Source organism: Solanum tuberosum, unplaced genomic scaffold, assembly GCF_000226075.1.
Source record: "Solanum tuberosum cultivar DM 1-3 516 R44 unplaced genomic scaffold, SolTub_3.0 scf00214, whole genome shotgun sequence".
NCBI lineage: Eukaryota > Viridiplantae > Streptophyta > Magnoliopsida > Solanales > Solanaceae > Solanum > Solanum tuberosum.
Window position 1 is genome coordinate 687463 of NW_006239139.1, and position 16795 is coordinate 704257.

A 16795-nucleotide genomic window follows, 5' to 3' on the forward strand; every position below is an offset into this window, starting at 1 on the left:
GTTACTAGAGTTTGGGCGGAGGGTAATGGGGGGGGGGGGGGGAGGAGTACGTATAGTCTCACCATTTATAGAGTGCATTTTGGACATTTAGGGCCAATTTACACGAATCAGATGTTTCTCAATTTTTTGTGTGTGTTAGCCCATGAATATTTAGGTGATATGACCTTAAGAATATTTTCTTGCGAAACCTTACAGAACCCTCTGTGGGAGTTGGGAGAGCAGTATACAGTCTCACCAGTTTTAGAGTCCATTTTGGACATTTAAGGGTCAATTTAAGTGAATTAGTTGATTTTCTTAGTTTTTTGTGTGTAACATCCATGAATATTTTGGTGATATGGACTTCGAACGACTTTTTAACGAAACCATTACGGACACCTTCGTAGAGAGTTGAGGGAGCAGTACGTATAGTCTCACCATTTTTAAATTTCATTTAGGGGCTATTTTACTGGAATTAGGCGATTTTTTTTCATGTGTGTTAGCTTATGAATATTTTGATGATATAACTTTCGAATGAGTTCTTTGTGAAACTATAACGTAACCATCCATAAAAAGTTGGGGGAGCAGTACGTACAGTATCACCATTAAGTCCATTTTAAGCATTATTGGGCCAAATCTTAATGTTATTTGTTTATTTCTCACTTAATGTTGTCCACCTCGCAGGTTATCACATGACAGAGATCTTCTCATGTGGTTCTTACTACTTGCCCCAATTGTTTAAAATTGGCTTCTCAGAGTACGTATATCTCACCATTTTTAGAGTGCATTTCGGATATTTAGGGCCAATTTACACGAATCAGATGTTTCTCAATTTTTTTTGTGTGTTAGCCCATGAATATTTAGGTGATATGACCTTAAGAATATTTTCTTGTGAAACCTTACAGAACCTTCTGTGGGAGTTGGGTGAGCAGTATACAGTCTCACCATTTTTAGAGTCCATAGTGGACATTTAAGGGTCAATTTAAGTGAATTAGTTGATTTTCTTAGTTTTTTGTGTGTAACATCCATGAATATTTTGGTGATATGGACTTCGAACGACTTTTTAACGAAACCATTACGGACACCTTCGTAGAGAGTTGAGGGAGCAGTACGTATAGTCTCACCATTTTTAAATTTCATTTAGGGGCTATTTTACTGGAATTAGGCGATTTTTTTTCATGTGTGTTAGCTTATGAATATTTTGATGATATAACTTTCGAATGAGTTCTTTGTGAAACTATAACGTAACCATCCATAAAAAGTTGGGGGAGCAGTACGTACAGTATCACCATTAAGTCCATTTTAAGCATTATTGGGCCAAATCTTAATGTTATTTGTTTATTTCTCACTTAATGTTGTCCACCTCGCAGGTTATCACATGACAGAGATCTTCTCATGTGGTTCTTACTACTTGCCCCAATTGTTTAAAATTGGCTTCTCAGAGTACGTATATCTCACCATTTTTAGAGTGCATTTCGGATATTTAGGGCCAATTTACACGAATCAGATGTTTCTCAATTTTTTTTGTGTGTTAGCCCATGAATATTTAGGTGATATGACCTTAAGAATATTTTCTTGTGAAACCTTACAGAACCTTCTGTGGGAGTTGGGTGAGCAGTATACAGTCTCACCATTTTTAGAGTCCATAGTGGACATTTAAGGGTCAATTTAAGTGAATTAGTTGATTTTCTTAGTTTTTTGTGTGTAACATCCATGAATATTTTGGTGATATGGACTTCGAACGACTTTTTAACGAAACCATTACGGACACCTTCGTAGAGAGTTGAGGGAGCAGTATGTATAGTCTCACCATTTTTAAATTTCATTTAGGGGCTATTTTACTGGAATTAGGCGATTTTTTTTCATGTGTGTTAGCTTATGAATATTTTGATGATATAACTTTCGAATGAGTTCTTTGTGAAACTATAACGTAACCATCCATAAAAAGTTGGGGGAGCAGTACGTACAGTATCACCATTAAGTCCATTTTAAGCATTATTGGGCCAAATCTTAATGTTATTTGTTTATTTCTCACTTAATGTTGTCCACCTTGCAGGTTATCACATGACAGAGATCTTCTCATGTGGTTCTTACTACTTGCCCCAATTGTTTAAAATTGGCTTACACATGATTAAAGAACTTTTTACTTTTTTTTCCTTCGGTATTTGATATTCATATTTTTTAGGGTATTTTTTTTTCAATAGATTTGATATTCATATTTTTCAGGGTGTTTTCTTTTCAATAGATTTTTTTTCACAGTCCCACCATACTTTCCATTATTTCTGGAGGTTCAAATTTGAGATTATCAATTAAAATTGTAGAGATCTCGACGATTTTATCACAAGACATATTGATAACTTCTGATGTTCTTAATTGTATAATGTTTCACTGATGTTGAATTCAAGGATATGACTTAATAATAACTGAAGTGAATTGAAAATGATGAAATTTTAAATTTAAATTTCAACAAAAACAAAAAATTACTTTTCCATCTGTCCTAGTGTTGATCACTAAAAAAAAAAACACAAATACTTCGCATGATGTTGGTTGAACTCCATTAATAGTGGATATAAGAGGCAAATATTAATTATTATTTTTCAACATAAGAGACAAATATACCCAAAAATATTCAAATTTCAAATATTGGAATTGAATAAGGTCGGTCAAACTTATGAAGTTAATTAATTCTCTTCATCTACTCTCACCTCTCTCTTACCTAGGGAATATTTCTTCCACTCTATGAGTTTTATTTTATTTTTATTAGTAGTACAAATACTAAGATATCATGATTTTCTTAATAAAAAATAATAAGAATCTTTCATTCTTAAATTATTATTTTTAAAAAGAATGTTACTTTCATATTTCATGTAACACTCTAAATTACTCCGTCTATTACACTAGTCAATTGCGGAATGTAAGTTGATTAGATCGATTCTTTCTAATAGTAGAATTACATAAGTTTTTCTACAAGCACTATTCTAATTTTGACTTAGTGAACTTTCTTTTTGAAAATACTATTGACACATAATTTTAATCTTAAAAGTTCAATTATGTTTCAATCTTATGTGTTAATTAATGTCAATGACCCATCATAAGAATTTTTATAACTACAAAAATATTTATAATAGATTTAACACCATAAATTCTTTTTCAAAAAATTCTTAAGTTACATGTGATCATGTCTAATCAAACACAGTTAGTAGTACATAATAAAACATAGGGACCATCACTTTCTCCTTAAAAAAAGACTACCTATTTTTCTAATAAAATAATTACCACTTTTTCATAAAAATGGACTATTTTCTGAAGTATAATAGTACTACCATCAAATAATCATCTATCACTAAAAGATAATAGTGTGGTAAATTGAGCTAATTCTCGTTAAATTAAAGTTCTTGAGTTTTAGTTTCGAGTATAAGAAAAAATTTGTTATATAGTGCTTTACTTGAATGGAGCGTTACACAACATATATTTAAATTAATCAAACTCCAATGAAAATACTGAACACCGAATGAAAAAATATTAATATTTTTCATCTTTTTTTCTTTGGTTTTCCATCCAATGGTCGGAATCTGCATTGAAACTCCAACTAAATCGGGATCACACATTGTGGACCCATTTGAGGGTGGTGCTTCCAATAAAATTTCTCCATATTTCGAATTCATGTTCAAAACTTTTGATTAAAAGTGAAACAATCTCATCACTACGATACAATTGTGTATTTTTCATGTCATATGTACTACTAGTAGAGATAACTTCTATCTGCACAATAAAAGAGAAAGTTGAATTACACCACCAAGACAAGGCTCCCTTTTTTGAGAAAGAAAGAAAGAAAGCAAAAACAGCAAATAAACCCTTCAACATTTTCTCATTTTCACTATTCAAAAACCCAAGCTTGAAATCTTTATTTAAAAAAAATAAAATACCAACAACAATGGAATAATTCATCAAGAATCCACAAAAAATGGGTTTGCCCACAAAGCCATTTTGCATATTCTCTCTTTTCTTAGTTATATTTACCATTTTCAAGCTAACCCCACAAGCTAAATCTGATTCTGACTATACTAAGTTGATTTACAAGGGTTGTGCAAAGCAAGATTTATCAGATCCATCTGGGGTTTACTCACAAGCTCTTTCTTCCCTTTTTGGCACTCTTGTTTCACAGTCCTCAAAGTCCAAGTTCTATAAGACTAGTACTGGTAGTGGGCAATCTACAATTTCTGGTCTTTTTCAGTGTAGAGGTGACCTATCTAATGTTGATTGCTATAAATGTGTTAGTGGTTTGCCAATACTCATAGATAAGTTATGTGGTAGCAAGCCTGTTGCTGCAAGAATCCAGCTTTATGGCTGTTACATGCTCTATGAGGTTGCTGGTTTCCCTCAAATATCTGGAATGGAGATGCTGTTCAAGACTTGTAGTGGGAAAAATGCTCCAGGTAGCTTAGGAGGATTCAAGATTTAAACTTTACTAGTTCTATTTCAAATATTTTGAATTTTTAGTGTTTCTTGCATATATAGTTACACTCTGTGTTGATACGTTCACTCTTTAGTACTGGTAGTGGGAAGTTCACAATTTCTGGTCTTTTTCAGTGTAGAGGTGACCTTTGCTTTAAATGTGAGTGGCTTGCCAATACTCATTGATAAGCTGTGTGGTAGCAAGCCTGTTGCTGCAAGAATCCAGCTTTTTGGTTGTTACATGCTCATCTCTGGAATGGAGATGCAGTATAAGACTTGTACTGGGAAAAATGCTCCTGGTAGCATAGGCGGATTCAAGATTTAAACTTTACTAGTTCAATTTTAACTTTTTTGATGTTCTTTGAATTTTTAGTGTTTCTTTGCATATATAGTTATACTCTGTGTCAAAGTTGGATTCAGAATTTAAAGTTTATAGGTCCGCTCTTTAGTACTGGTAGTGGGCAGTCCATAATTCCTGGTCTTTTTCAGTGTGGAGGTGACCTCTCTAATGTTGACTGCTATAAATGTGTGAGTGGTTTGCCAATACTCATTGATAAGCTATGTGGTAGCAATCCTGTTGTTGCAAGCATCCAGCTTTATGGCTTTTACATGCTCTATGAGGTTTCTGGTTTCCCTCAAATCTCTGGAATGGAGATGCTGTTCAAGACTTGTAGTGGGAAAAATGCTCCAGGTAGCATAGGCGGATTCAAGATATAAACTTTATGAGTTCAATTTTAACTTTTTTGGATTTTTAGTGTTTCTTGCACATATAGTTATACTCTGTGTCAAAAGTACTGGTGTAGGTAGCTGTGTTGTATTTAGAATTTAAATTTTATTTATTCGCTCTTTAGTTCTGATAGTAGGCAGTCCATAATTTCTGGTCTTTTTCAGTGAAGAGGTGACCTCTCTAATGTTTGACTGCTATAAATGTGTGTGGGGTTTGCCAGTACTCATAGATAAGCTCTGTGGTAGCAAGCCTGTTGCTGCAAGAATCCAGCTTTATGACCAATACATGCTCTATATGAGGTTGCTGGTTTCCCTCAAATCTCTGGAACGGAGATGCTGTAGAAGACTTATAAATGGGAAAAATGCTTCAGTCTAAATTTTACGAGTTCAAATTGTTAGATTTTAACCGCAGAACCGGTTGTGCATTTCAAATATGTGTTAAAAATTTATTATTTCCTGAGTTTCTGGTGATTTTGTTACATATATTTATGTTTTGTCTCGAAAATTCTGGTTTTGGTCTAACATGTACTTATACCTACATACATCAACCACAGCTAGGTAGTTATTTCAGATTCAGAATTTAAGTTTTATAGGTTCAATCTTTAGTATATACCACCATACCCATTACACTCTTCAAATTACACGTTCAAGATTTAGTATTTCTTTCATATATATATATTTAGAATCCGTGTCGAAAATATTGTCAGGTAGTGGATTTGAGGAAAGAAGGGATACTGCTTTTTCCACATTGGAAAATGGCATGGCTAGTAGCAATGGCTTCTACACAACAAGCTATCAGTCTGTTTATACCATGGGGCAATGTGAAGGGGATGTTGGCTCCGCTGATTGTGCTGATTGTGTGAAAAATGCTGTCCAAAAAGCTCAGGTGGAATGTGGAAGCTCCGTCTCTGGCCAAATCTTCCTGCACAAATGTTTTATTGGTTATAGTAATTCTCCAAATGGGGTCCCTAGAACATCATCGTCGTCTTCAGATTGGTCCCCTTCTTCATCTTCAGGTATTACATATACTGATATAGAACCTCTTGTCTAGCTTTATATGCTCGAGCTCTTCAAAAATGCTGCAGGGTGTGTGTCAGATCCTCCAAAAGTAGTGCATTTTTGGAGGATCTGAAACGGGCATGATCGCATTTTTGGGAAGTCTATATATCCTAATTGATTTGCTGAAGTTGCCATTCTACTAAATTGGTAATTGCTTATGATTTCGCCAGTGTCAAACAAAGTCAAGCTAATAAACTTTTGTATTCTTGGACTTGTGATAAAAGGTCTGAATCACTAGTGCTATTAAGTTGATTATATCAAACCCCTCTTTAGCTCTAATCCCATAGACAATTTCCGACTAGTCTTTGTGAATCGGAAGAGCAAGAAGTGGAGTTAGAGAAAAACTTTCTTCTCTTTACGGAGAGACCGTCTATTTTACTTGATCGAGGACAACCCGAACTTCAGTTACTTCAATGCACCTTTTTCTTTCCTTAGATAAATCAAAACTTTGTCCTCCTTAGATTTTCCAGCCATTCTTTTTGTTTATTGTCTACAATTATATTGTAAAGAGAGCTGCATTTAATAATTGTCGTAGGGTCAGGGCAAAATGTGGGGAAGACAGTGGCTATAATACTAGGAGGGGTAGCTGGAGTGGCGTTTATACTCATATGCGTGCTGTTTGCAAGGAATCAAATGAAGAAACATGACGGTACGCCTAATTTGACTAATGTACTATATTGTTTTCAATAGTTTGAAACATTGTCTCTTGCTTATGCTGTTAAATCTATGCATTATTTGCTGCAGATTATTGAAGGAGTCAGACTTGTTTACTATGACCGGCAACGCTTTCCTAAGGTGGATTCTTTTTTTCGATTCTCTTCTTGAAAGGAAAATAGAAATCAAAGGATTTTGTGTCTGTAATTCTTGGTTTTTCTTAGTTAAACAGGAAAACGGAAACTGTTTGGAAGAGAGTAATTTTTGGGCTATGAAAATTGAGATGTATGGTGATAAGTTCTTGAAAAAAAAAAAAAAGTGAACTTAAATTGTTAGTTATTTATTAACAAGATTAGAAAGAGTCCTATTGAGCCGAGGGTCTATCGGAAACAGCCCCTCTTCCCCACAAAGGTAGAGGTAATGTCTGCGTACATCCTACCTTCCCCCGACACCACTTGTGGGATTACACTGAGTATAATATTGTTGTTGTTATTAGAAAGAGTCCTTTTGGTTTTTAACCTTTTCTCCAATTGCCATGTGCATATTGTCTCTTTGTCCAGTTCACTTGAAAATATGCTTCTACATTTTCTTCAAAAGTTTCTTACTTTACAGAAAGTTCTTTGTTTTCTCTTCATTTATAGGCTGTATATGTTTGTCTTAACTTCCATCGTTTATTTTGTATCGATACTTTTATGCTAGTCCAGTCAAACTCCAATACTGACAGTAACTCATCAGAAACTCCCAAGACTAACAGCAAGGTGTATCTCATATTCAACAGTTCATTGCATATGTTTTATCCCCTCAACTCGGAAAGGTGAAAAAGAACTGAGGACACGGGGATGGCAAGGAAGTCTTCGATGGTTCATTTTGTGATAAAGAAGGGAGAAGAGAGTCTTGTATGCCTCAGATTGTCGGAGTTGGCCTCACTTTTGTGAGTAAGAACTGTTTCTTAGTTTTTTACTGGATCGTCAACTTGCGTATATTCATCCTAGCTTGCTTTGTATTAATCTCTGGAACATCTTGTATTACCTAACAGCATATTTTGCTAACTTGCACAAGGTTTATGATTCATAATGAGCATTTGGCCTGTGGAAACTTTCTGTGTAAATATGATCTTACATATTTGCATCGGTTAACTGTAATTAATGGCTCAAGTTGATTGATTGACATGTCTCGTGTCCAGATGGAGAACTCGGATACATGTTCAGAACGTAGAAGTATCCGAGGACTTCTAAACTTCATTTCCTTTAAAATATTTGACATTGATTGTCAAGCCCTATTTACAGCCATTCCCGGTATAGTGCAGGATCTCACCGTTGGTTATTAAGACTTATTTCCGTTCTTTGTTTTCTTCGTTGAGGGCTGATGTTGAAGCACAACGCCTAGACGATACATGATCTCTATGAAGCTCTTCTGACTTCTCATCAGGTAAGAACAATGGAAATCATCTCTGATTCTTGTGGCGCGCGTAGAGTTTTTTGCCTGTATCAAAGAGCCTATTTTGAGTGTTGTAGAACATGTAGTTAGCTTGTCTCTCAGTGCAGACTGCAGAAAACAAAGGAGATGAAAATTGCATATACCTACAGACCATATTGAACTCATTTCCAATACTTGAAAAGTCATGAAGTAATGACTTACAAAATGATTAATGATTAGTGTTCAGTACTCGTATTGGAATCTGACTAATTCAATTTTGCGTAATAGATTTAGTAGACTGTGTCATTACAACAAAATAATTAGTAGTAATAAGCTTTTATTTTAGCGACAATATTTAATGACAACTGAGTTAATATCATTTCATCCAAATTGCTAAAGTGTTTAATGACATTTATATAAAGTGTTGGTTATAAGTATTCATATTATATTATTGTCGCTAAATGTAATATAGAGGCAATTATATTATGTTTTTAAATAGTTGTCACGAAATTCTTTATTTATTGAAGTGTGTCAAAGTTGCATTAATTCCACTCAGCACCATTAACCCCTTAATTACATATTAGAGCAAGATGTAACGATATTTATAGTCGTATTTTGTATAGTTGAAACAAAAAAATAAAATGTTTAAATCGTTATATTTAGTAATTTTACATTTTTAATTTGAAAATAACATTTTCATTATCAAGTTAAGGTTTAAATTTTTAATTGATGTTAATGAATTTTCATAAATAATTAATCATAAAATCTGAATATTTTACTCTTTATTTATAAAAAAAATATTTTCATAAAATATTTGCTAATTAAATATTTTAAATTTGATTTACTTAAAATGCTTGTTGAAAGTTTGACTTTCATTATGGTTATTCATTAAAATATCTACTATTAAGTTAACTTTTTTATTATATTTAATGTCATTCCAAATTATATGGATTAGCGTTCCATAAAATCTGAATATTTTTCTCTTCTTTTCGTAAGTACATTTAAATATTCACTAATTCAAGTTAAGTTTTAGATTTGATTTACTTAAAAATGCTTGTTGAAAGTTTGACTTCATTATGGTTATTCATTAAAATATTTACTATTAAGTTACTTTTTTTAAATTATATTTAATGTCAATCCAAATTATATGGATTTTAATCCATGTGAGGATGGATATGTTTATGCATAAGCATTAAGCATGCTTTTAATTTTAATTTTTGTATATAAATACTCGTGATATTTCATTATTATGAATCTTAGGGAAGGATCGATTCACATGGCGATATATAAATCAACTCGTTAAAGGGAAGCTGAAACCTTAGAATTCATTAAAAGAGAGAACTCTGATCTCTTCCACCCTTCAAAGGGAGATTGAAACCTTAGAGTTCAATGAAAGAGAGAACTCTAATCTCTTGCTTTTTTGCTGAAATATGACTTAGTAATTTATTCATCAAAAGCCCCTTTAAATAGGAGTCTTATTACATCAGTAGGAAGTCTAATTCTTATGAAAGTAGGAAACTATAATCCTATTCCAAACTAATAACTATAGCTTAACCTAATCCTTATGAAACTATGAAACATAAATTCTATTATGAAATAATAAATAAAGCAACTAAAAATATAATTAAATACTTAATTGAAGGGCTTCCAACGCATCCACAACAGACAACTTATTCTTTTTCTTCGAAATAAACCAAACAGAAACATATAGCAAAGGCAGCACAAACATCTAGTAACCAAACCATTCTTCCAATCTCAAACCTGTCATCAAAATTAGGGGTGTGCAAAAACCGATTTAACCAATAAACTGAACCGAAAAAAACATTATTAGTTTAATGATATTGGGTTATTGGACTAACGATTTTTAAACGGTTTCGCAAAATTTTTTATTGGGCTATTGGTTCGATTTTCGGTTATATGATTTTTGTTAATGGTTAAACCAATAACCCAATAAGACTATTCTAAATTTACTATTTTATCCCTAGACTAGTAAACCCTAATTATATAACATTTTACAAACCCTATTACTTTAATCTCAATATTACTTAAAACCCTAATTATTGTTTCATTCTATAATTGCAAGCACACTTCTAACTTGAATGTGCCAATTGCCTAAACTTGCAAGAAAAATGATTGTTACTTTTATGATTTTTACTTTCATGCCAAATGCTGGAAAAATCATATGATTTATATGGAATTTTTTTTTATCGTGTATATTAATATATATGAGTTTTTTTTTTTATTGGTTAAACCGAACCATTAAGTACCTCGATTAACCAAAAACCGATAAGAAATATGTTATTGGTTTGGTTATCGGTTTGACGTATTTACAAACCAAAAATCGATAAATCGAACCATTAACACATAAAACCGAACCGAACCGATGCACACCCCTAATCAAAATACTAAATAAAACAAAGAGAAGACCACAAACACAATGAGAGATCACTTCTGTTGAAGATCAAGATCATTTCTTTTCACCTGATAAAATCAAACATGACCAAACTATTCTATAAATTTTGCAATCCAATCTCGAATTCATCATCAAACACTAAACAAAACAAAGAAAAAGCCATAAACACAAAGAGAAATCGTTTATGTTGAAGATCAAGATCATTATTTTTCACTGATAAAGTCAATTAACCAGTGTCATCACAAACATCAAATAACCAACCCATTCTATAAAATTTTCAATCACAAATTCAAATCCATCATCAAAACACTAAATAAAACAAACAAAAATCATTTCTGCTAAAGATCAAGATCATTCTTTTCACTGATAAAGGTGCAACTTCACAAACATCTAATAACCAGCTCATTCTATAAATTTCGCAATCCAATCTCAAACCCATCATCAAAACACTAAATAAAACAAAGACTGACCACAAATCAGTTCTATTGAAGATCAATATCACATTTTTTTCACCAGAGGCAGCACATTAACATCTAGTAACCAAACTATTCAATTAGTTATGCAATCCAATATCGAATCCATCATCAAAACACTAAACAAAACAAACAAACAAAAAACCATAAACACAAAGAGAAATCATTTCTGTTGAAGATCAAGATCATTTTTTTTACTGATAACTTCAATTAACCAGCAGCTTCGCAAACATCTTATAACCAACCCATTCTATAAACTTTGCAATCCAACCTCAAACCCATCATATCAAAACACTAAATAAAACAAAGAAAAACCACAAAGATGATTTTTTTTCCACTGATAAAGTCAATTAATCAGCCCATTCTACAAATTTCGCAATCCAATCTCGAATCCACCATCAAAACACTAAACAAAACCAAAACATAGCAAAAACCACAAAACAAAGTGAAATCAATTCTATTGAAGATCAAGATCAAATTTTTTCACTAATAAACACTGCAGCTTCCCAAACATCTAATAAAGCAACCAACACATTCTACAAATTTCATCAATCCAATCTCGAAACCCATCATCAAAACACTAAAAAAAAACACAAAACATAACGAAAAATAATTTCTATGGAAGATCAAGATCTTCTTTTTTTAACTAATGAACTGCAGCTTCCCAAACATCTAACAAAACCAACCAACCCATTCTACAAATTTCTCAAACCCATCTAACAAAATCAATTCTGGGTTGTAGCAGGGGAAGCACCAAGAAGACTAGCTTGTTGAAGATCAAGATCATTCAGCTGCTGTTCACGATCCATAACAATAATTAACGGTAAACCCAGAACCAAAAACGTTGTAGCAACAAGCCACGCAGCTTTTCCAGTACTCTTCGCAAGTTTTTTCCCCACATAAGTCGCACCACAAGCTGCTTGTTTCCCCTTTGTAACAATGGAGGATTGAGAAATCCTAGCTAAAACGCCGTCGTTCTTGCTGCTGCTGCTTGATCCGGTTAAAGCAAAGCGTTTTCCACCCATGGGCGCCATTGTTGTTGAAGAAGAAGCAGAGAAAAATTGTAGGGTTTTTGGCGTAAAGAGTATTTGGGGCTTAAACCCTTGTTATATTGTATTGTATAAAACTATTGCAAACTCAACAACGCATTTATAGAAGAAAAAAAACCACTTATAATAAATTCATAAATATCCCTAATAAATAATTACTAGTCTCAAAATAAGTGTTTATTATGGAAGAAGAAAAAAATCACTTATAACAATTTCTGTTTGACTAATTTATTTGAAAAGTATTTTTGATAAGCAAATTGTGTTTGACTAATCTTTTTTAAAAAAATATTTTTAAGAGTTAAATTACGAAAAAGGGTAAGTATCAATGTGCGTTTATAGAGAGAAACTATTTTAAATATCTATTACAAAAATTTAACTATAATATTTATTATTTTAAAATATTATGATTAATATGATTATTTAACTATAATTTACATATTAATTGATGTATATTTTTAAGCATTGAAAAATGATTTGGGGATTGAGTATTTAATATTGAAGGTAAATTAGGAAAAAAAGTAATTTTTTTTTATATATTAAAAGTATAAATCAATTTTTAAAATGGTAGATAAGTAAAAGTGAATTGAGTGAATAATAAATTTACATATAAAGAAGTTTTTTTAACTTGGGCAACACCCAATAAGTTCAATTATGACTAAAAATTAAGAGGTACGCCTTAATTAAATACTACCTCGTCTATCTTAAATTGTTTGTCATATTTTTCTCTCACATCTTATAAGAAAATATTAATTAGAAAAAAATATCAACCTTTTTCCGTTTCAAATTATAATTTAGACGAAAAAGTTTACGCGAAATATAAATTTATGTACAAAATTTTACTAAAATTTCTTTAACAATAGTAAACATAAAACCATCACCTCATAAAATTATAATTCAAATTTGCTTGTTAGCAACATCAAAATTTACATTGTAAATCAACATTTTTTCTTTTAACTTTAGTCATTTTTGCCTGATCAATTCAGACATATGTAACTTCAGACAATTTTATCAGCAGTTTAATATCAAACGTCACATGTCTGAAGTCATTTTTATCAGCAGTTTAATATCAAACGCCACATGTCTGAAGTTATTTCGAAATGACACTACTAGAAACTAGACCTATGACAACGGTATTTTTTGCTATGGCTATACAACCGTTGCTATAAACACTATATTGCAACGATTTAAGTGTTGCTAATACACTTTAGCAATCAAATCGTTGCAATTGTACAAAAAAACGTTGCTATAGATTATCTCTATGTATGACAACGGTTTTTGGAAGGAAAAAAATCCTATTGGAACTATATTATTTACCTATAGGAAAATGGAAAATCTTAGTAGTTCAGTTGATTGACTTGATTACCTAAACTTTCACTTTCGATTTTCCACCATGTAATCCCCTCTAGTCACTCATTTTACTTGGTATCGGGGGATTAAGCATTTGAAGTAGCCACAACTCCATGAAAATATTGAAATCGATATTTGTGATTATCTGAATCTTCGTCTTTGTCTTTGTCTTCATCTTCATCTTCGTCTTCCTCTGTTTCCCATAAAAACCTAGCATATGATGCTAGTACATCGCTGAAAACAAAAACAACATAAATGTAATGAATATGGTAGTACTAATTTATGTTACACTAAAAATGTAAAAGATTATGTAATTTTTTCTATATATACTATGGTTCTCTAAAAAGAATACTACATGAAAAATAAGAATCATGTCAAAAGTATAGCGCCAATGCAAAAGTCCTTTACTACAACAACATTCCCAGTGACATCCCACAAGTGGAGTCTGGGAGAGTAGTGTGTACGCAGATTTTACCTTTACCTCGTGGAGGTAGAGAGACTGTTTACGAAAGACTCTCAGCTCGAGTACAGCAGATCAAAGTAGGTATGAAAGGGGAGAAAACGATAGTGAAGAATGAAACGTTTACGATGTACATATAAATGTTTAAATCCTTATTTCTTAAATCATTATGTGGTGTTATCAAACATCAAAAAAGGGAACCTTCTTATTCAAAACAAGGAATTATGAACTTTCCATTTCTCTTTTAATGAGATGATTTATAGTCGATTAAATGTCTATAGCTTGTCTTAAATCACAAGTTCAGAAGAATGACTTTCTTTCTTAAACTTCATGTCTTATCAAACACCGTCACATAAAATGAGACGGAGAGAGTAGCACTTACCAGTTTCCAGGAGAAGCTTGAACTGCTCTTTTGAAGTAAGAGGAGGCTTTATTTTGGTCATGATGAAGATGCCATATAAAATTTGCATATTGTGAAATAATTTCTCCATCACTAGCATCTGTCAATACCGCGCGCGAGTAGTATTCTTCAGCTCCTCTCAAGTCCCCTTTACACTGCACGAAAAAATGCAAGCACGCTAATGACAACAACATACTCAATGTAATATGACAAGTGGAGTTTGGGAAAGGTTGAGTGTATATATGCAAAAGAACTCAGAGTGTTCAATTGACTATCTTTCACTATATGCTGCTACGCCACTCCTTATACGCGGTAGCTTAGATGAAAAATAAGGGACATTACCTGATCAAGGAACTGAGCATAGTTTCTTAAAACTAAGGGGTTATTTGGATTTTCTTGAATCATACTCTTGTAGTAATCCTCAGCTGCTATAAGCTCATTCAGAGTCATTCCACCGCTAAATCCGCAATTTCCAATCCCAAATCCTGCAGCAAGATTCAGCAGAGGGCTAGCTTGTCTGTTATCTTGTTCAAAATCCATGTTGTGTGACGTAGCAACTTCTTCGATTTCCTTAAAAAGATGGCACATCAAGAAGGAAAAAACTTCAGTCCTAAAAGAGATATGATGCAAAACAGATCTTGTTCTAAAAGTTGTTACTCCCTCCGTTTCAATTTGTTTGTCTGGTTTTGATTTGGCACAAAGTTTAAGAAAGTAAAGAAGACTTTTGAATCTTGTGGTCTTAAGCTAAAGATATGTAGAATGTAACAAAATGTACTTTAATTATGTCATGTGGAAAGTTAGAACTAAAATAGTTGTCGAAGGTGGAAAGAAACATTCTTTTTTAAACGGGCTAAAATGGAAAGTAAGAAAAACGAATTGAAACAGAGGGAGTATATGTTCACTTGGAAATAAAGTAAAGAGGATGTGTGAAAACCTTAGTTTCATCAAGGTGTGTGCCTGCATCGTGCTCGTTGTCATCATAATTGATCTCCCAAAGAAAATTAGCATATGCTGCAAGGACATAGCTGGAAACAGAAAAAATGAATGTGAAAAAGGAGATATATACTATGTGATGTTCAAATTTGTAACCTATCAATACACCATATAATTGATCTATCATGAGAAATGAAGATACAAAGTTATACATGTTCCATTTCATATCGCGCTATTTCAAGAAAAAAGGCAGCTTTTTATATTCGGAAACTCTTTAATTTGAAACTTCTCATATTGCTCTTAATGACTTGCTATTATAACCATAACGATATCATGGCATGTGTCGAAACCAGGAGTTATAGTGGTACTTCTGGTATGAGACAGAAGTATTTCTTTTTTTTTCTTAAACTCCGTTGCATTCAAATACTGCCATATAAGCCCAAAACGGATGAGGTACCTGTTCTCGGGATCAACATGAGTGGCATGTTCAAAGTAGCTCAAGGCTCTATCTTTATCATGGTGTAGCTGCCACACCAATGTAGCATACTGTGACAAGATATCCCCGTCTTGTGGATCTAATAGAGTAGCTTGAAAGTAATATTCCTCGGCCCCAGAAAGATCTCCTTTCGACTGCCACCAACGTCCATGAAAGACACAAAACATCACATGATCACTAAGATTGGACTAAATCACATCACATTATGTGGAAACAAGAACAGACAACATGGATCACAATTCTTTTTGTATGTTTCATCCTGCCAAATCACTAGTAAAGAGTTTGTAGTTGTCGAAACCATAAAGAAAATCTCCACGGTACAAAGAGAATTCACCATATTCGTAAAAAGGAAGAAAAGGTGATCAACAGAATTAGGGGTGTTCACAGTTTGGTTTGGGTCGGTTATTGGTCAAAACCAAAACCAAACCAACTTAATCGGTTTTAAAATTATCAAAACCAAACCAAACCAAATATAATATACATTTATCGGTTTTGGTTTGGTTTGGTTCGGTTATTCGGTTATTAACCATACATAAAAATAAAAGGAACAATTCATTCAAAACGTAAAAAAAGTGACAACAATCCATTCAAACAAAAAAATAGTTAGAATGACTGACATTACAGAACTTTCGATCATTGAATTTACTGAATAAAACTTCAAAATTCACTATTTTGGCATAGAAGGAAGAGACAATGACATTTTCAGTCCCCCAAAGAATTTCTATAGACACTCATATACATGAAACCAATAAGAAAAATGTTCTCACCTTGGACATTTTTTCTTTCATAAGTAAATTATAAATAAATTTTGATGAAACATATATAAAATCTTTAAAATTGTTTATGAATATAATATATTATGTATGTATAATAATAAAATTTATGTATATAACTTGTTGGTTCGGTTCGGTTATTTCTTCGATTTTTTTCGAACAAAA

At 32.5% G+C, this 16795-nt stretch overlaps 2 protein-coding genes across 3 annotated transcripts; one reads left to right on the forward strand and one right to left on the reverse strand.

The window, feature by feature from the left end:
• Positions 1–3768: 3768 nt before the first annotated feature.
• On the forward strand, positions 3769–7992 carry LOC102602299 (cysteine-rich repeat secretory protein 3-like). 2 transcript variants are annotated; one of them, XM_015312663.1, is made up of 4 exons: positions 3769–4412; positions 5865–6173; positions 6752–6865; positions 7649–7992. In XM_015312663.1, the coding sequence occupies exons 1-4, from the start codon at positions 3941–3943 to the stop codon at positions 7741–7743; spliced, it is 990 nt and encodes a 329-aa protein (XP_015168149.1). In that variant the 5' UTR covers positions 3769–3940; the 3' UTR covers positions 7744–7992. The 2 variants fall into 2 exon arrangements, with proteins under 2 accessions (XP_015168149.1, XP_015168150.1); XM_015312664.1 differs by lacking the exon at positions 7649–7992 and adding an exon at positions 6961–6994 and having other exon boundaries at positions 3770–4412.
• Positions 7993–11613: 3621 nt separating this feature from the next.
• LOC102602631 (mitochondrial import receptor subunit TOM9-2-like) lies at positions 11614–12299 on the reverse strand. Its single transcript, XM_006356008.2, has one exon. It carries the CDS (start codon positions 12204–12206, stop codon positions 11898–11900), a length of 309 nt encoding a protein of 102 aa, XP_006356070.1. The 5' UTR covers positions 12207–12299; the 3' UTR covers positions 11614–11897.
• Positions 12300–16795: the final 4496 nt, after the last annotated feature.